Source organism: Candoia aspera, chromosome 1 (genome assembly GCF_035149785.1).
Source record: "Candoia aspera isolate rCanAsp1 chromosome 1, rCanAsp1.hap2, whole genome shotgun sequence".
NCBI lineage: Eukaryota > Metazoa > Chordata > Lepidosauria > Squamata > Boidae > Candoia > Candoia aspera.
Window position 1 is genome coordinate 208,261,624 of NC_086153.1, and position 21,601 is coordinate 208,283,224.

At 36.6% G+C, this 21,601-nt stretch overlaps 1 protein-coding gene across 2 annotated transcripts in view; it reads right to left on the minus strand.

Moving 5' to 3' along the window:
- Positions 1-21,601, minus strand: part of KYNU (kynureninase) — a 109,051-nt gene that overhangs the window by 73,166 nt on the left and 14,284 nt on the right. For both annotated transcript variants that reach the window (XR_010068931.1, XM_063318399.1), the window contains exon 3: positions 15,547-15,667. Coding sequence is in view for 1 of the 2 variants with exons in the window: in XM_063318399.1 (XP_063174469.1) it covers positions 15,547-15,667 (121 nt within the window). In the remaining variant the exon portion in view is untranslated. The remainder of the gene's footprint in view (positions 1-15,546; positions 15,668-21,601) is intronic.

The following is a 21,601-nucleotide window of genomic DNA, read 5'->3' on the forward strand; positions in this document are numbered from 1 at the left end:
TAATATAATGGGGGAAAAAACTGAAGCGCTGTCTTGCACTGAATTTCTGTCAGATCTTTTAAGAACCCACAGGCCAATCGTCACAGTAGTAAAGAAAAGAAAAAAGAAAATCATGGGAAAATGCTCCTCCAAAAAGAAGACAGAATTTTTCTGTGCTTAAAAGAGCACTTGGAATGATTTTCTCAATTTGTTCACACAGAAAAGTTGTTGATGTGAGTTGAGAGTTAAATTGAGCCAGACTTTAAGTGCAGAAATAAAATTTTATAGGAAAAGCAACATTCTAAGAAAGCAGTTAGCACTTACTATGTGTACAATTGTTCTTTTAGCTAATTCTAGTCCTCCCTTTTACTTCAGAAAAATACCCACTACTCTCCACCCACCAGTAAACTTTCCCCATATTTTCTTGTCTTCCCAACAAAACAAAATGCCCCCTCCTTAGTTTCAGTGCCCCTTCCAACACCATTCCCCAAAATTCAAACTATTAAAAAAAAAACCCTCTGAACATTGAACTTATACTTAGCAGTGCCTGATTTGTTCTCTAGATGATCATCCTGCATCGAAATGGCTGGGAGGGGAGGGAGATCATTTTAAAACACCTTTTCAAACCCGTGTATAAAGTTATAACTTCACTGTAATAGAAACCAATCTAAAGATGAGTAATCAAAGGGAAGGAAGTCTGAGTTATCAACTTATTTGTTTCTAGAACCTGAAAAAGCATCGGCTTTGTTAGGTTCTTTTCAGAGGCCAGATTCAAATATCATCTATGCCTGCAAAAATCAATGTTACTGAGTTCAGTGGAATTTCAGTCAGTACTCTGGAGACTTAAAAAAGAACAAAATAAGCTGGCTATAATGACAGACCCTTCTGTACAGTGCAGGAGACACTCCTCCATGTTGCTTTGTAGTAATTTTCTCCCAAATTTACATCACTGTTTCTAACATCTAAAAATTCACAAGGTGTCAGAACAGTTGCACTGGTTCTTTATCCTGATAGTGGTAAATCATAGACTTGGAATTCAAAATATTATGGTTATGGCACAGGAAGAAGGTCAAGAAAAGCATCTCCATCAGGAGTGGGCAGATTCTGGGTAGACAAGGGCCACATAAACATTTTGTGGATGCATGAAATCACACTTTACATGTCTTTTCAACATCTAATGGCAGGAAACTGTATGCTGGAAATATTTAGCAAACACAGGCAGATGTGGCTTTGAAGGCCGCAAAACAGGGGAATTGAGATCTATTAAGGCCCCATTCTACATCCAGCATGACATTAGTGAGAATAATTTAAAAGACTGGGGGAACTAAATCTTCAGAATAACTTTTTATGTTAAATACTTTGTTTTCTTGTTTGCTTGTATAATTATCCCTCAAGTAGATGCAGATAACTGAAAAGAAATTTAAGGAATTTCTCTATACCAAATGCTTCAAACATTGTAAGAGAATTTATGGGTTAAAGATAGTGGAATGAAATGGCAGCTAAAGGCTATTCTGCATTTTTTTCCTCCTTTTTGTATTTGCTTTGAATGTAGACGGTGAAATCCACCTCCAGCCATGTGAAGTTATACTCCACAATTTTAAAACTATTTTTTCAAGTTATTATGAAAATGTGGTATGAACCAAGGACAGCAGAATATTTTATTTTTGAAAGAACAAAATATGAATGTTCAAAGCATAACATAAAATGAAAAGAAAGTATTAATTATCTTTATATATATTTAAATGATGCAATCTACAGGTGTGTGTGTGAGAGAGAGAAAGAGAAAGGAAAGAGAGAGAGAGAGAGAGAATAAAAACTAACATGATATTTAAGGCACAATCTTGGAATCTTTTATTGAATCACATGCCAGCCCATGGCTTTTGCTGGTAGCACAATGCATTTTACATTTAGACTATAAAAGCTAAAAAAAGGTTTTTGCATAAGATAATTTATATCTCCACACACTATGTCCCCTTACTCCTAAGTCTAATAAGCACTGGTAGCAATAATTTCTAAGGGTAATTTTGTTCTTGACATTCTACTCTTAGAATTTCAGAAAATAATATACAATCTTCTGATGTGATTATTACAATTATTCTGATTTAATTATAAGAGTGAACCATTAAATTAGTATCAGTAGCACCAAGGTACATTAACTAGAGTTAATACAGTTGTTTCAGTGAGGAGTAAAGAACTTCTGGTCCTCCAAATATTGTTGAACTATAACTCCAAGCTTCCCACTCCATCGGCCATGCTGGATGGAGATGCTGGGAGGTGTTGAGCATCAATATGAAGTACCAAAGATTCCTTATCCCCACTGTAGATCATTAGGCCTTTGTGGTCACACATCAGATTGATATTTTTAAAGCATACCCATACGACTTATATTGAGTCATGCCATTGGTCCCATAGCTCAATACTGGCTCTCATAAGTCTAGCATTCATATTTATTCAGGAGTATCATTGTTACCAAGGCAGCCTCATTTTCTGGCATAACTTTCAGGCTTCAACTCATGGCATTTTTTTTTTTACTTCATTTGGTCCCCTGAGATGGGAAATGTTACTGCTCTCACACTTTCTACTTAACCGCTTTCCATTTTTAATGCTTATTCTCTCACCTGTAAAGTACAAGTAAAAGCTTCCCTGAATTGAGTTGGGATCCTAGTAGCTACACGCACACATCTTTTCTTGGCAGCAGTACAAAGCCGATTTGCCACTGCCTTAGGCCCTTGATTTCCTTTATGGGGCAGTCAAGGTATCTAACAAAAAAGCTGAGTGGGCACTGGGCCAACATGATGGCTGCCACTGCAAAAGGACAATTCAGTTTTTTGGTTTTATTAAATATATTTCTATTTATATATTAGATTGTAATATGGTGTTTATCCTACACTATACTTTTTTAGAAGACATGTTCCAATTATAGTTTAATCTGCTAAGGAAAACCAAACCCATCCTAGTATTCAACATCCCAGGGACACAACCCACCAAAAAGCGTTTCTAATGCTTGGCTCCTGCTTGGCTGAAGACAGGCTATAAAAAATGTGATGCAGAGAATTGTGAGAGTTCCTTTAATGCAGTTCTCAGACAAGCGTAGCATGAATCAGTATTATCTCTGCCCACCTGCCTCTTGCTTGCTAATTCAGTCATTTCTTCTTCTCCTGGCTGGGCAAAGCTAACAATATGTCATGCAGCGAGGGGCCAGTGATGGAAATAAGCTGTGCCACGTCTGCCTCAAATAAATGGTTTCATGGTCGTTAGCTTTCTTCTAAGCTAGCACAGAATGCTGTGACAGCACCAGCGACAGCAATCCAAGAAACAGGAAAGGGCATAAAGGTCACTTCAGTAATAATACCTGGCAACTAATTCAGTGGGGAAAAAAACACAGTATTTTCTGGGTTTTTCATCTTCAGCCATAGTTAACCAGTTTAGATAAGAATTCACACAGGTGCTCTCATTTCATGTTAGCAAAATGTCTCAATAAAGACAATGAATCCAGTGGAATTACTTTGCGGGCTTTATTATTGTTTGTAAAAAAGGAATAAAACAGTCTGAGTCCTAAGAGCTGATCAGTCTTGAAGGCAAAGCATAAAAGCATCTTATTCGAGATGGTGCCTGCTAGATCGTTCCTTGGTTCATCCAACTGCTAGCAACACGGAAACATTCATTAGGCTTATACCCTGACTAAGAACCATACCCTTAGCTCTGAAGTAAGCAGACTTTAAACCTGTGGGATTTATTTTATGTCTTGAAATCTACCAACTGGAGCCCATTGTAAAAAACACACACTTAGAATTACTGGATCCAGGAATGTATTTTGAGTTTCAAAATGGTTGTGAACTGACTGTGTCCTTCAATACAAAAATATGAGTGCATTCCTGTTTACTCCAGGCCTTTTCCATTTCCCTACTGAAATTCCAGTTCAATGGAGGGAATCATGTTATTCCTGCTAATGATCATACGTTCTGTCTATACCACCTTCTCTGGCCGCTGTGTTTGAACACGTAACATCAAGATTCCAGGAATTTCATAAAATTATACAGCCATTTAGACCATTAAGTCCAACTCCTATCCAGTGTAACCATCCAAATTAAAGCATCCCCAATAGGTGGCTGTCCTGCCTTTGCCTGAACTCCCAAACTCTCTTGGTAAAACGGTTTGACAGTCAGATTCTTTTTTCAGGAAGAGAAGCAGCCAGCAGCCTTTCCATAACTTCAGACCATTCCATGTCCTGCACTCTGAGACAGTAAAGCACATATATTGGTCCATATCTATATAATAACTATTCAAGTACTTTTTTAAACAACTTTTAACATACCACAACTCTCCCTGACATATCTCAAACTTCCCTTGAAAGACTTAGTTTCTGATTCACTGATCATCCTCACTGTCCTTCTCTCCACTTATTTCAATTTCTCTGAATCTTTGTTAAAGCATTGTGTTCAGAACTGAAGCAGATCTTTAGGTAAGGACCGACCAATGCAGAATATAATGGAAATATTACTTCCCAGATCTTAGAAATTATATTTGTATTGATGCTGCCTAAATTGCATTTGCCTTACTAGCAGCCACATTACACTGCTGACTCAAATACAATCCCAATATGCTTTTCACACATACTGTTACTAAAACAAGTATTCCCCACTCTATCCATTTAGTTTCTTTCCTCTATGTGATGAACTCCGTATTTTTTTCTGGTAATTTAATTCTGTTATATTCAGCCCCTTTCACTAAACTACAAAATAATCATTCTGAATTTTGTTTCTGTCTTCTAGAGTATTAGCTATCCCAAATGTTTTATATCAACTGCAAATTTGGTAATTATTTCTTCCAGCTGTAATTAAAGAAAATATTGAAGAGTAGAGAACCAAGGTCTGAATGCTGTGACATTCCATTTAATGCGTCACTCTAGTTCACTGAGAAATCACTGAGGAGTGCTTTTACAGGTTTCAAGCCAGCTGTGGATCCAATTTATAAACATGCTACCTAGTTAAGTTAGATTGGATTTGTCAAGACCTAGTATTGTCAAACTACTCTTCTTTCATTTTTTTAATATTGGATAATTTCCTTAGTAGATAATGGGGATGCTGTGGATTCATAGCCTTTGAGAAAGTATTTCATGATTTTCTGATTAGCATGGGTAAGAATATGAAGGCAAAATGATTGATTTGTGATCTATTCTAGAATCTTCCCAGGTACTGTTATCAGAGTCTGTAGTTCTTCCTCTTTTTTGATGGGGACAACATTTGATCTCCTCCAGTCATTTCATATTTTACCAGTTCTCCAGATTTCTCTAAGATAATACATACAAGTTCAGCCAGACCATCAGCAAATTCCTTCAGCACCTAAGATATAATCCATCTATAAAGATTATCCATCTATAATCCTTCAGTACCTAAAATAAAACCTATCTGGAGATTTAAACTTATTCAGGGTCAGTTAGTGTTCCTTATGTATTCAACCTTGAGCTGAAACCCTGATTCTTCAACCAATTCATCGTATTTGGCTGATAGAACTCATACCCTCCTTTAGGAAAAGACTGAACCAAAATAGGAGTTAAGGTAATCTATCTCTTCCCTGTTGCTTTCTTCACTAAACAGCTGGTATATAGTTTAATTCTTCTATTCCATGTCATTTTGAAATATCTGTAATTTGTTTTGGAAAATATCAAGCCCATCCTCTCATTTGTTGGTTGGTCACTAGTAAACACCGACTACAGTGCTGTTTTAATTCCTTCTTCTTATTTTAACACAGGTGCTTTTACCACTATTGCCAAGTTCATTCACTTCAGTTTCTGAGGAGGGGTGAATACTTCTATTTGTACTTGTCCTCCTTGCTTTCTAATGCTTCTGTTCATTTGATCAAGTTGCATCCTTCAGTTACTGCATCTAAACTATGAGCATCATCTGATAGCCTGAGTTATATCTATTAAATCATATTATCTGCTTTCCCATAACAAAGATTAACTAATTAGTTTTAATTGCCATATTCTCAACCTCAGACAACATAAAGACAACAGAGAACATGAACTTTAAGTATCAATGGTTTTCCATTTTTTTCAGTGAGTGATGTAATAGTTTCCAGTGTAATTTTAATTGGAGTTGGGTTTCCATCTTCAAACCCAACAGGATTCAGTTTAGGCTTCCGAGGGAGGTATGGCGAACTAAAGACGGCTTTGAGAAAATGTAGCCGATGACTGCGGCAAAGATCAAAGAACCGGTGAGCAGACCAGTTCCTCAGAATCTCTCTGGATAAGGAGAGGACAGGAGATCCCCTACATGTGCTCTGGACAGCTGCTCCCTGTGAGGGGACTGCAGGACAGGGTTCTCCACAGGTTTGAGTGCCAAGAGACAATGGGGCTAGCCACCTTGCTTGCAACCACGGTGGAGACTTTTAAAGGACACTAAGTTTGCAAATCTCACTTTCTAATCACTTTTGGAAATTGGTCATTAACTATTTCTAAGCTATTAGAGACCTTCAGAATGACAAGTTTGACAAGTTTGAAAATGCTGGGTGAATCTGCCTTCAATCCTGAACGGAAGACTATTTTAATCATAAGCTTAAGAATTTAAAGCAACTGAAATAAACAGCAAAAAGCTAAGTAAGATTTTGATCTTATAAAGTTATAAACAGAGTAAGGGTCCAGATAAAATTGGAATATTGAAACTTTTACAATAAGATTTTGGAATTAATTATTAAATACAAATAGCTTCTCATGGGAAATAGATTCTGTTTTTGTTTTTACAAGATATAAAATAGATAAATAATTTCATGATTTCAAAAACTGGACACTAGAGGAGATAAAGATTTTAGGTAGAGAAAAGATATACAGGACTGTAAGATGGTGCAAAACATTAAGACAATAAAAATACCGAAGGAGACTTTTGAAGAACGGAATCAGAAAATAGTAGCAACAACATCAACAATGTCAGTAATGATGTCTGCTTCTATGGACAGACTATGTCCAAAAGATGTTATTGAAGAAATGGCAGATGTGGAACAAATCTTATCTGACAAGACAGAGATAGTATTGAAAATGGATTTATAACTGACAGGCCAAGATAATGATTTAGAAAAGGATGTTTCACTGGCTGAGAAGAAACTGGCTGAGGTTTTCAAATTTAAAAGGGAAATACAAATGACAAACCAAGAGAATGACCTGAATAATTTTTTCCTACTGGGTTTGAAAAAGAAGATTGTTAAAGTCTTGAAGAAATCTGTGCAATGGGACAAAGAAGAAATAAAGAAACATCAAATCATACAATAATATTTGAATGAACTAAATATTAAGACTGTTAGAAGTAAAAGGAAGGAATATAAAGTTGGTTATTTGGTCCCGGTTAAAGTAAGATACGTTGAAACTTCTGGCAACCTTTTATGGACTTTCTGCTGACACCGATACTGAAAAGATAATCTTTTATGATTTGTTTATAGATAAGAGATGGGATATGGGATGAAGAGATTAATGACTAACTTTAGAGAGGGCGAAGTTACTACATTAATTCATAGTTGTGATGAAGGTTGGAAGCCACTTCTTTATAGATTTCTTTTCTCTTTATTATATCCTTACTTTTCTCTTTCTTCTTTTTCTTTCTTTTTCCTTGCACTTTTTACTGTTTCTCTCTATTCTCTTTTCTTTCTTTAAGTCTAGTTTGTATTACGATTTTACTATTATAATCAAAATTCTTAATAAAAAATTATCCATCCATCCATCCATCCATCCAGGATTCAGTTTAAAACCCTTCTGGTCAAGATGGCATGTTTCAGCCAGAAACACCCAGTCTTTGTAAACTGTAGTCCATCTTGTGTCATCCATCCATCCCTGAGATTTTGCGGAATGTGATCCCAGACACCAAATTTCTCTGCTGGATACCATTTCAATAGCTAGTCATTAACTTTCAATATTCTTTCTCTTTCCAGTCCTTTTCCATGGATAAATATCAGATTGATGAATAAAGTCCAAGATGTTAGATTTGTAGTTGCTCTTGGCAATATTATGTGTTCCCATGTAGAAGGGCAAGAAAGAGTGTCAGTTTGTTCTTTCATTTTATAAGATACATTATAAAAATGTTCCCCTTTGCTCCTTATCATACAGTAGAATGGATTGTCTCACATTTAAAATGTTTTATGTAAAATTGATACAAATAACTACAGATATTTCATACTGTTTATTATTATACCAGTAGCCTGTTTGAACTAGCACCTAGCTGATCTTGTCTGATCATGGTCAGCCTAAGCAGTCAGATTTAGTTAGAACTTTTATAGGAGACAACCAGGACATTCCAGGGTAGTAGACTACAGTGAGATCTCCCAGAAGGCAATGGTAGACTATATCTGTATTGTTGCCAAGAAAACTACATGGAATTGTCCATCTAATGAACAGGAGTTAAACTCAACTCAAGGATATATTTTTATTAGTAACAGAATATAGGGGGAAAATAGTACACACACACAAACACACACAAAGAACCGAAAAGAAACTGTAGTAAGGATAGACTATGTGAATCACTGTATTGAAAATAAATTCAGTCACAAAAGTGAAAGTATCTCCATTTTTATGCACAAGTCATCCAAACCACTCAGATTCAAAATCCAAATCATCATTTGTTCCTGAATCTCAAGTACAGATTTTTATTGTTTTTAATGTTTTTAATGAATTCTGCTGCTGCTGCTGCTGTTTTGTTTTTGGTTTTTATCTTGTACACTAGCCAGAGTCATGTATGTGAGATGAGAGATTACATAAATTCACCAAATAAATACATAAAATCTAAATCCAGTCTATGCCAGCATCACATGTACTGATTAGGGTTAGTCCCCACCCACCCAATGCTCCCCAAATATAGCTGAGAGCTAGGCTACATTCAGAATGAGCTAAGTCTTGCAAGAGATGCCAAAATCAACAATAAAGTTTTGGGGAATGTATTTCAAATGGAAGGAAAGCCAAAGAGAGTGTAGGTCTAGTGTAGTAACTCAGTCTGTCTTTTCTTGGAGTGGAAGTATAGCCCTAGCTAGTGTAGCTGGCCATTCCCGTCTAGGGGAATGAGGCCTGCAGCTTAGGATAGATAAGGAAATACTAAGAGAGAATTGAGCTAATTTAAATGTATTCAAGTCTCCAGGGTCATACAAGCCAGGGCACTGATGGATTTAGTGGACATAATTGCAAAATCACTCTTGGTAAGCCTTGAGAACTTCTGGAGGACTGTGATGGAGTGAAGTTGGGAAAGGTAGCTATAGCCAGGCAGAAACACTTCTCAACCCATTTCTCTCATACACTTATTCATTAACCCACAATGTTACTCACAAGCATCCAAACCAGTGTTCCAGCTGCCTGTGATAATTAAGCCACATCCTAGCATTTTTAAGGATGTGTTGATGTTCAAAGGCAGCCTCACCCCACCCAGGGTCTTAGATTACAAAAATTACATTACATTATAAAAACAAATGCTAAGACAGAGTGGGGAGGGGTGAGTGTAGAAAAGGTGGCATACAGACAGGGAAGCAGAGGCGACGTCTGAAGATTGGCAGCTATTACAAGCAAACAAGAGGACTGTCATTCAACTGCCAAGACCACAAGTTATGGTGAGTGGCATACCCTGGTGGGATTCCTGCCTGAAGCTAGGAGCTCTGCCTGGAGTTTGGAGCTTTGCAGAGAGCTCAGTAGCAACTTGAAGAGGAGCAAACACACTAAGACAGCACCTCAACCCAACTAGTGCAAGAACTTTTGGAAAAAGGCAAAGGTTGTGTGCTACCTTATAGAATTTGAGACTTCTGTTTGAACTGAGTTTTAAAAGACTGAGTATAAAGGACTGAGTATTAAAGATGTATTTATGTGGCAACAACAACTTGCAAGTCCTGGAAGGGTGGAGTTGACCCATAGTAAAAGCCTATTGTTGGGGAAAGGGTGTGCTGCAATAAAGCACTGTGTACAGATTTGCAACACTGTGGTGTATCCAGTGCGTGGAAAGCAAAGAACCCTCAAAAGTACTGGCAAGATCTCAGAAGACGGGAGAAGAGCAAATGTTCCCATCTTCAAAAAGGGGAAGAAGGAGATCCCATGAAAATACCAATCTATCCGCTTGATGTCTACACTGGGCAATGTCTTTGGTCAGATTATCAGATTGGAGCATACTGAGGGTGGAGCTTCTAAGATGCTGAAAGGTCTAGAAGCCAAGTCCTATGAGGAAAGGTTAAAGGATCTGACTATATTTAACCTACAGAAAGAACAACTGAAGGGAGATATGCTAGTAATCTATCCAAAGGGAAAGGGAAAAGGGAATAGAGTTACTTTCCATTGCCCACAGGGCATGACCAGAGCCAATGTGTTAAAACTACAAGGAAGTAAGTTCAGTCTAGACATCAGGAGGGATTTCCTGACTGTACAAGCTGCCAGCCAGTAGAATAGGCTATCACATGAAGTGGTGAGTTCTCTTTTGTTAAAGGTGTTCAAGCAGAGGCTGGATGGTCATCTGTCAGGGATACTTTAGTGGATCCTGAACTGATCTCCTAAGGTCCCTTCCAACTCTATTATTCTATTTATAGAATTTATAGAATATTTATAGAATTCTTCATAACATCCCCAGCATAAAAAAAATGAAGTAAATGAAATAAGGTGAACGTGAAAGGTCCCCTGTGCAAGCACTGAGTCATGTCTGACCCTTTGGGGGGATGCCGCTTTCACAACATTTTCTTGGCAGACTATAGCGGGTTGGTTTGCCATTGCCTTCCCCAGTCGTCGCAAGCTGGGTACTCATTTTACCAACCTCGGAAGGATGGAAGGGTGAGTTGACCTGAGCCGGCTATTTGTAAATGAAATAAACGATTTCATAAAACATTCATTAAAGCTAGATCCAATTTATAAAGATATCCAAAATGTGATCAACATTCACTTGCTTCTGTTGTTTATCTGCACAACACCAATCTTTTCTGCCTTCAAACTGTAAAATGACAAAGCATAATTTGTCCAAAAGTAGATGAGAATGGTCATTCTCATATTTCTCTTACAGTTTCTTAAATCAGAAGCAAAGTATTCCCAATACATTTTTCTCAAGCCTTTAGGTTTCCACTTTTTGGATTTGTGCTGGATTTGTGTACTGACATTTCTAAATATAACTTGCTCTTCTCTAAATGTCCTCCTTTGGTTTGGCCTGATTTTGACATTTACTTTTCTTTAGGCTCTCTAAAATAATACTAACTGGCACATTCCTGGTATTTTCACGTAAGGTTTTCTATCTGAATTTGTATTTTTGTCAAGATGTGTTTGAAACTGAGTTTTGCTTAGATGACCTTAATTAATGTTTATCTGCTATAGGATCTATGGGTGCAAATTAGGGATTTGTATAAACTTTGAAGTTGATTCCACCATTCAGAAAACAGTCCATCACCTCCAAATGATTTGGCGGCCCAGCTGGAGTCTGAATCTTCTATCTCCCTCAGGCTAACTGAAAATTATCAAATGGCAACTTTTCTATTGGATCCATTTTTCTCAGTGAAAAGTAGTACCAAATTTTAGACAAACAGATGCACAAGTTTTTATAACCAAGGGTGCAATGGTTTCTTAAAGAGAAATCAGTTGGCAATAATTCTGGGTATTGCAAATAACTTTTACATTCCTGAAAGAGTAAGATAAAACCTGTAGGACAGGAGATCTCTCTGAGAGAACTGTTTGTATTTCCAGTTTGAGATTTAAAAAGGACACAGTTTTCCATGTTATTTTTTTTTCAGATAACTGTAAAAATGTATAGAGCAAGCCTGCACAGCTTGTTGGCGGGGGGGGGGGACATCGATAAATTAAAAATCCTCATGGGCTGCAAGGAAATACCTGGAGCGCTGATCAGCTGTTCTGCGGCTGGCAGAGTAGAGGAAGCATTAGAGCTGGTGGCGAGGCTTTGAGATGTTTGGCAGCATGTCTTTTGGGGCAGTGGTGGTAGCACAGTGGCTGTAAATTTACTGTTTTTTAAAAAACACTGATGGGCCACACAAGGCTGCTTGGCAGGCCACATACAGCCCGTGAGCAGTATGCTGTGCAGGTCTCATACAGAGTGACATTTTTAAAGTGTAGAGGAATTTGTGTTTAACGATCTTCATAATTTTGAAGAAAAGTTATTTGTTTTTCCTACCCTCCTCCATTCTGAATGGCCGCTTTGTCTGATGACAGCAAACAGCACAGTAATGTTGCTATATTCAAAGCAACAAAAGGCAAATGTAGAGACTCCGGAATTGTGGTGATTGACTAAAGGGATATGGAACAAGGAATGACAGAGACTGAACTACTTGCACATCCACTCCAATGATGTTGATGGATGGCCATGGTCAAGAAATGTAGACTGTAACTTGTAACACGGTTTCCACGAGGAAGGGATATGGTATGGAGTGGATGCGAAAGGAAGTTCCAGGAAGAAACTCATAATCCTGACTTAGCTCAGTAATGTGCCCAAGAAACCCTGCAAATTTAGGCATTAGCAAGTTGTTGTTGTTATTTTTTCTTATTAATCCACTGCTACCTGAAATGCAGGTATCAAGTTATTATCGTGGAAAAAATAACTAGTATCCATTAAAAGGCTGGGTTTCATCTAATGCCTAAAAATATATGCCTTTGCTTTCACTCTGGATCCTCCTGACAACATCTGATATATTAGCCTACGCTGAGTGTTTTTATTTGGAATTCCATGTGAATGATACTGCTCTTTCCATCAATTCTTCCTATTTCCCTGATTTTCCAAATATACTCCATTCTATATCTTGCCAGATTTTGGCATTCTTATTCAAAATCTCACAAGATTTCAGAGAAGTACTTGAAAACCTATGAGATTTGGCAATAAAATTTAATGTTGGGGTCCAATAAAGGCACCCGGGCATGTCATATGAATCATGATAATGGTAAGCACCACCTGCTAGATTTGATTATTTGGTTTGAACTTTTTTAATTAACACCTTTCCCATAGGTAGAGTTGTATGGTTACACAACAGTCCTCTACGTTCATAGGATATTCTACAAAGTTCTGAGCCATAGGTAATGGTTTCCACATACCTCATTGCTCCCAAATGCTCCCTGTAGTGTAGTGAACCATGTTTGGACAACTGCTTTAAAATGCCTATCTTCAACAAATGTTTGAGATGTTTATCTTCATCCTGAAATTCCTTTGTTGTCACCAACTCATGCATGGAAAAATGAACTAATGAAAAAACAAGTTATGGAAGATTAAATAGTACTTCTCCAGATCTCATATGAAAGGAGGAAAGAGCTGTTTGACTTTTATCTCTTGAATGAAGTCAGCAATTGCTTTGATCTGCTATGATAATCACAGAAAAATAGACAAGGATGCATTTTGAAGTGGCTGGCAAACTGCAGAGCCATGCTACAGGAACACAGAGAAGAATATGACTCAAAGTTAAAATGTTTTGCTTCATTCTTTGCCTCACAATGATCTAAAAAGTAGTCATGACATTTTTATTAACTTTGATTTTCTGTTTTAAGGAAAAATTGCATAAGCATTATTTTTCAGAGTTACAGTATTCAGTCATCCTTTTATTTCAGGCATTGACCAGCAAATTTATAGTACTATCCAACAGTTGAGTTCCATTGAGTTCAAGAAGAATTATTTTCCTGTGTATACAGGATAGTAGCCTCAATACAATTTGCATAATTAAGATCCTGATTTATGGACAAAAAACCATGCTTACAAAGTTGCTACATTCAAAACAAAAGACACAGAGGCTCTGGAATTGTGATGATTGAATCCACGTGACGGGGTGAGCTCCCGTTGCTAGTCCCAGCTCCTGCTCACCTAGCAGTTCGAAAACATGCAAATGTGAGTAGATCAATAGGTACCGCTTCGGCGGGCAGGTAACGGCGTTCCGTGTAGTCATGCCGGCCACATGACCACGGAGGTGTCTACAGACAAATGCCGGCTCTTCGGCTTTGAAATGGAGATGAGCACCGCCCCCTAGAGTCGGACACGACTGGACTTAATGTCAAGGGAAACCTTTACCTTTACTTAGGACAGCATGATATTAACTAAGAACAATGTTAAATAGCACATTTTGGTAGCAGTGGACAGATACATCTTTTTTTGCTGTAACATTTGTGTTTTTCAGCCCTAATTTTGCTCCATCTGGTATGCGCATAATGTCTTGTTTCTTTTTTAAAAAAAATATGGACAGAAATTATGTCTTTTGAAATGCACAAAAATGTGTGCTTATTTCTTTAGGCATTTTTTTCTGAATATATTCATTTTTGCAAGAACTTTTCCCTAAAATATGCCTTTACTTTGTTATTTCCATAATGTATAGATTTTTATGTGCATTTTTTTAACAGAGAAGTCCATCCTCAAATTTAGAAATGTGTAAAAACTGAAGAGTATTTTCATATATTAATTCCAGATGTGTGAATTTTGTAAAATTGTAATAAAAACCAAACCAAACAAAAATAATCCTCATCTCTTTTTGGGGGGGTCCAAGTTTCATTTTGAATTACTATGCTTTTATATAACACTTTTATAAACTTAGATTCCTGAGGACCAACACATATATGATTTTTAAATTACTATCTTCAACTTGAGGTTATTTTTATTTTAACGTTAAAGATATTTTAATATTCTGGTAATGTTATTGTGATGTGAAAACTTTCTTATAATTTAAGCAGCCAAGAAAAGTAACTTTCAGCACACTGAAAAATGTAATGATATAAGGCATGATGATATAGCAAAATAATTAGTTTTTTGGATGTTTCTTAAAAACAGGATAAGCAAATGGAGTTTGGCAATAAGAGACAGAAAAGAGATCTTACCAATCATAGCAACATTTCAGATACTAAAAATCACAATTTCAAATGTTGATCTTCTACTAAATTCTGAATGAGTTACGAGTTTCAGCTCTAGTCTGGTTCATGTTGTAAAGCTTACATTTTAAAATTTCAGAATCAGAAAGTTACATGCCTCCAAAAGCCTACAGCTGCAAAGATCTTGCCCCACTGTTATTGCTCTAGGATTAAGAAAGCAAATACCAAGATACACAGTCCAGAAACAAACAACATACAATTTATATGGATTGTTCTTTAAAGGAGAAAACTGTATTTTAAGAAAACCTATGACAAATAGGTTTTCTTAATAGCCTAAAATACATAAATGAGGATCTGAATCACACATCCAGGATAACAGCCCACACAGTCCTAACTTCTGTAACAAAACAGGTTAAAACTGAATGAGGATACAGTAGTTATATTGCAGTCTTATACTCACTTACATAAAAGTAATTCCTGTTGAATGCAGTGGGAACTACTGGTGGGTAGGCATATATAGGACTGCATTATTTAATCATCAATAACTAAAATGATGATTGTGCTTCTCAGATTATCTAAGCAAATGGAAGCTAGGCAAAAATTACTGCAGCTGTTTCATTTTCTTATATAATAACCCAGATCTTTTAAAGAAGTAGTATTCTACTGGAACAACACTGTGATAGTATTACTCTTCCTAGGAACAGGGTTTTTAATAGAATATTATCTAATTTATCTTCAATATATTGCTCTCAAAAAGACGTATTTAGTTCACTATACCACAGAGAACTACTCACATTTTAGCCCATTTGTCAAGTTCTTCATCCAAGTAAGTTTTAATTTTCTTTGGCTGAAGACCAAGAGAGTGCCCAGCGAGGTAGATGCAGTTTTCATTCTCCTTCACTAAAGCTGGATTGGCTGAAGGGGAAACAATCCAAGAAAGCCATTAAAAGACTGCCACTATTCTTATCTGCTTGAAACAAACATGAAAAATGACAGATTCATTTATAACTGAAGACATTAACACATGTCTACCAAAAGATTATTCTTCTCTTATGAGCCTCTGGTACACAGAGCAAAAAGCATTTGTGAAATTTACAGAAGTCTCTTCATTAAAAGACACAAAGATGTCCTCCATGGAATCAGTTCTATGATATTTGTTTACTAAAGAAATATATTTTTAAAATGAACCATGGTACAATATCATGCTGTACAAATATTAAAAACCATGCTACTTGTGTCAAAGTTTAGCAAAAACATGTTAATCCACTTCTCTTTCAACACAAAAGGAGGTAAACTGCATGGATAATTAAGTAAGGTATTCATAACCTTGGCCTCATTCTAGATGTGTTGGATCATAACACTCCATAAAAAAGATAGATGAGAATGCTAGAGCTGTAGTTCCAATTCTGTGGAGGATATGACTATAGGGAAAGTAGCATTCGATCAGAAAGGCTGATACCTACTCACAGAGAGTTACCAAGGATCAGAGCCTACCAAAAAGATGAGGGGACTGGAAACCAAGGCTTATGAAGAACAGTCGAAGGAATGGGATATATTTAGCTGACAGACAAGACGACTGAGGAGGGATACGATAGCAGTCTTCAGATATCTAAAGCGATTTCATACAGAGGAGGGAGCAGAGTTGTTCCCTGTAGCCCCACAAGGTAGGCCCAGAATCAGTGAACTCATACTATGGGGAAGTAGATTCAAGGTATATATTAGAATTTCTTGATGTGGATGTAGGTTATCTCATGAAGTGTTACGTTCCACTTTATTAGCAGATTCCACACTGAGTAGGATATTATTTATTTATTTATTTATTTATATGTCAAATTTAGCTACTGCCCATGTCACTCAGCAAGCAACTCTGGGCAGTTTACATAAAACAGGAATAAAATATTAGTTAAAATACAATAAAACAATACAATAAAAACAATCTTCTTAATTAATAATATATTCCAAGAGGTGGATGGTAAAGAAATCTTAATTTAATTTCCAAGGAGCGTCTTCAGGGTGCTAACCACCCCCAGGATTGGTTACCCCTCTTCACGCCCCACGAGATGGCACAGCCAGGTCTTCACTCCTTTCCAGAAAGCCGAGGGAGTGGGGGCTTGCCTCACTCTGGGGGAAGAGTATTGAACTGAATGACTCCTGAGGTCCTTTCCAACTCCCTAATTCTATGAAGGAGTTCCTTTTGTGAAACAGATTCCTTCTGTTACTAATAGTAATCATTATGCAAGAATTTTCATCTGCATCTACAGTATACTAGATGCATTAGAGTGTTGTGCCTGCTTCAAAAATTATTTGTAAGAAGTGCTTTGGAGATTGCAGAAGAACAACTCCAGTCCAATATTTGTTTAAGTATATCTGTGTTTTTTCAGGCTTCAAAAAAGATTCCACTGCTATAATGAATTGAATAATGAAAACAGTGTCTCTTTTTCTTCCAAATCATTTTCAGAATATTGCCCTGCTGCTTTATGCAGATGACACTATAGCTCTTCCAGAACACCAACAGGCCTTGAAAGTGCTCTGAGAACTCTGGTCCGATACTGCAACAACGATCACCTGGAGATAAACCCAGGATTATAGCATCTGCCAAAAAGGCTGAAGCTCTGTTCACGGAGCATTAACGGCCATAGAATAGAACAAGTGACTTGTTTTAAGTATTCAGGAGTGGTCACGCATGCCACTGGCTCAAGGAGAGCCCACTGTGAATATGCTGCTGCTACTGAACAAATCTGCCAATGCCATCCTCAAAGTTTTCCACTCCAAGGGAGGATATTATGTTCATCCTCACTTAAGCTCTTTCAGGCGAAGCCACTAGCCCGGCTCCTTTATGGGACTTCAGTTGACTCCCCAGCTTCTTGTTTCACCTCCTTGGAGAGAGTACAATCTAAATTCATCAGAGCACCTCTCCAGGTACCTCACTGTGCCTCTAACACGCATTTACGACTGGAGACAGGTATCATAAAAGTTGAGTCAAGAGTGTGCCTAGCTTCTATAAAGCTTTGGTTAAAGCTTAACTTTTATCCTCAAGGCCTGGCACCATTAATTCTCCAGGACAATTTCCAATCCACATGGATCAAGGCTGTAGAATCTAAACTTTCAGATGTAGGCTACTGTCCCTCCTCGGTTCTTATGATGAAATATGATCAGGCGAAACAAACGCTGAAGCAAAGGATAAAGGATACAGAGCAGAAAGCAGATCTAGGGAAGGCCTTGGCCTTCCTGTCACCAGTACACAACACATACATTGTCATTGCTGCCAGCCACCTTACACAGCTAGAAACACCCAGACATCAGAAAGCTTTCTCTCTTGCCATGCACTCCCCTCTGCAGTATTGGATGGTAAATATAAAAAAGTGCCATTGGCTGAAAGCCTTTGCCCCGTGATCCTGGAGAGGTGGAAACTCCAGAACATGTTCTTCTTCGTTGCCGCTTTTATGGAGACATTCGAACCAGATTCATCCTACCTCTGATTAGTAGATATCCTGGTTGCTCAGACTCAGCCTATGCTCAGATGCTGCTTACAGATGAACTGCCTTTTGTTATAGCGCATGTGGCTAGGCTTTGTGCAGCAGCATGGAAGAACTGCCAGTCTATAATGGGCCAATTTTCCACTAGCCAAACACATTCTGTGTAACTGTAATTCATTTAAATTTTAGATACTGTATTATCACTTTTTTTGTAATTTTAGATTGTGATTTTAGATGTCATTATACTTTATATAATTTTAGTGTCTATTTTATAATTTAAATATAGACTGCACCCTGGACCTCACTCATAGATATTAATTAGGTTGTTTTATAAATGTATTTTAACTTTGTCTTGGATTTTATTTTGTTTATTATCTATTAAGATAGATTTACATATATTCACTGAGCACTTTGCTTGTACTGCTCTACGATCGTAATAAATTGAATTGAATTGAATGTTCAGAATGTGAACAACATAGAAGATAAGGTCCCTAAATTTGAACATCAAACTATACAAAACATGCTATTTATTATCAGAGAGAACTGCTCATGAATCACTTTGTATTAGTTATCTATGACTGATTATTAAATGCCCAATTTGGTAAATTTTATATTCAAATCTGTTTAGGAATTAGACCTCTTTATACTTACTTCAGATTCTCAGTGAGATAGTCTGTGTTATAAGCAATATGCTACTTCAATTCAAAGAATCCATTTTTAAATTGATGTATAGACATTACTAAGCATCATTAGAATGCATCAGATGCTACTGCCCTTCGGAGAATGTCAAGCACCTCCATTAATGTAGCTAACTTGCTCAAGGGTTAATAAATTTTAGAGGTATTTCTGGTACTTCTGCAATGAATAAGAGGAAATCATTGTTCAGAGAATGTATTCCTGTCCTGGTCTCTTTATCTGTAGAAGAAAATAATTTTTGTATAATGGGGCTTGATATCTATTCTGCTATATGGACACATAGAGAAATATCCTCATAGCATTTTAGATACTAAACGATTGTGACAGAAGTGGGTTCAGATAAAATGGAATGTAACTCAAATATCCATATGTGTGTGTGTGTGTGTGTGTGTGTGTGTGTGTATGTATGTATGTGTGTGTATGTATGTATGTGTATATATATATATATATATATAAATTATATAGCCACCCATCTCACAAACATGGCTCTGGGCGGCATACAATAAAAGTTTTTAAAAAGTCCAAAACAGCAATTAAAAACAATTAAACACAAATATGAATAAGACTGTGGGAGAATGGACTAGTGTCCTACACACAGTGTAACCATCTTGCAAGCTCCCTATTTCCATGGGATCCCCAAGCCTGCTGGAAAAACCATGTTTTAAGAGATTTCCTGAAGGCCAATAGGGTCAGATATTGTGTATACGAAGCTGTAACAATATATTTATTAACACAGAATGTATGTTCATATTATTTTATGCATTTTATTTATCAGAGGAGCATCCAGCATGCTAATTGATTTTGAAAGCATGTTTACTGCTTTCAGTAAACTAAAATAAAAGTTTTATTTATTAAAGTTAGTTTTATTTATTGAAGTTTCTTTTTCCCTCCCCAATTTTAAGTATATTTGAATATATATTTGCAGGGAATCAATGCTATCATTTAGGAATGGAGAGCTTACAAGTTACATGATTTTCTTTTTATCCTGAACAGTCTGTTATCTAAGCATTAGATTGTTAATAATCTTCAGTCAATACTGTACAAATATCACTGTATTGTAAAAAATACAATTTAATAATATTTACGACATAAAAAAAAAACACAAGAAAACAAGAAAAAGTTACATGATGCTCCATGTTCAGCCAGTAGTACCTTCCCATCAACATGCCCCCACCCCCAAATACGGATATCTAAGTCGGCTATCCTACCAACAATAAAAGGTCAGCCCCAGTCTTTACTCTTGAAGGAAGCTATGAGCAGCCACGTATTTTGGTTATGTTAAGCAGAAATATAATCTAAGAAGCAAATTAAAAAATACTCAGATAAGATTCCTCTCTAGAATGTATTTTCAGTCTTCCATAAATGTAACTAATACATTTTGTACAATTATTTGATGGATACTAGAAAATATTAGGACTCCACTGACAAAAATATATTGAAATGAAATATATTTCTGAATACTTTCCTCATCTTGCCATGATACTATATGAGTAAGGAGACAGGTTGTGAAGAATTTCCACTCAATAGGAGAAAAAAAAAAGAACGAGAGCACAAAATAAGGGTTGGAATCCCATGTTAGCTAAGCAGACTTCCATGCATACATGTTTCTACTCTCTCTTCCTCTTAGTATGCACCTTTCGAATCTCTTCCGAATGTTTCTCAGGAATAGATTCGTTGAGAGGCTGTGAGGAAGGAAAAATGCAGTCTGCTGGCTGAGTCTGTTCTGTTATGAGAAGGAAGGGATGGAGCCATGACGTCATGTCCCTTAATTAAACATGAGAAGAGGCAATTAGCCTGTTCCATCTTGTTTCATTCCTTACCCTGCTATTTTCTATATATGGGTCATAAGGGACAGTGCTCCATTTATTAGAAGTGCATGTTTTTGCATGTATCAGCCACTGATAGCTTGTACCAGAATGTGTAGAAGTAGACAGCTTGAACAAATCTATTAAAATTTACATTAAAACCTTATTATATAAATACGATGGAATCCTAAAGCAATTTCATTTTAGGGCTGTAGGAAAACAGATTAAATAATTACAAAGCTTTTCAAAGTGGGTTTTTGTGATACTGCTTTTAACTCAACTGCTAATGCATTTGCCACAAGTAAGAGACAACTAACTTCTTAATTAAAGCTTTAAAGGCTTTAAAAAACTTAAAAACACAACAACCATTTCAATCTAATCTACAATACCAGCTTTTTTTCTGTTTTTTTTTAATCAACATCTTTATAAAAATGAAAAATAGGGGTAAATATTATTCACACTTATAAATTGGTTATGTCCACGTCCTTTGTTATTTAGAGGATAATAATGAACTCTATGGAGATTAGAAGAAGCAAATCTTTTATTTGAGACTCAGAACAATAGATTTCATCAGGACTCTGTAAATCTCAGCCAAGCATTAGAGCAGGTAATGAGTTAAAAGCTGATTCTCATTTGCTCCATCTCAGGGCATAAAACACCAGGTGAGTATTAAAACATATACAGTATAAAATACCTAACATGCATTTTTCCTTTCTTATGCTCCTGACTAAATAATTGACAGACCCAACTTAGAACAATGTCTCTTCATATAATACTACTTATTGCCCTTTTCTTAGAAACTTGAACAATCATCATAATCTATGTCCATGTCCATTCCATTCCGGTGTTAATTAATTTGTGTCTTCTGTACC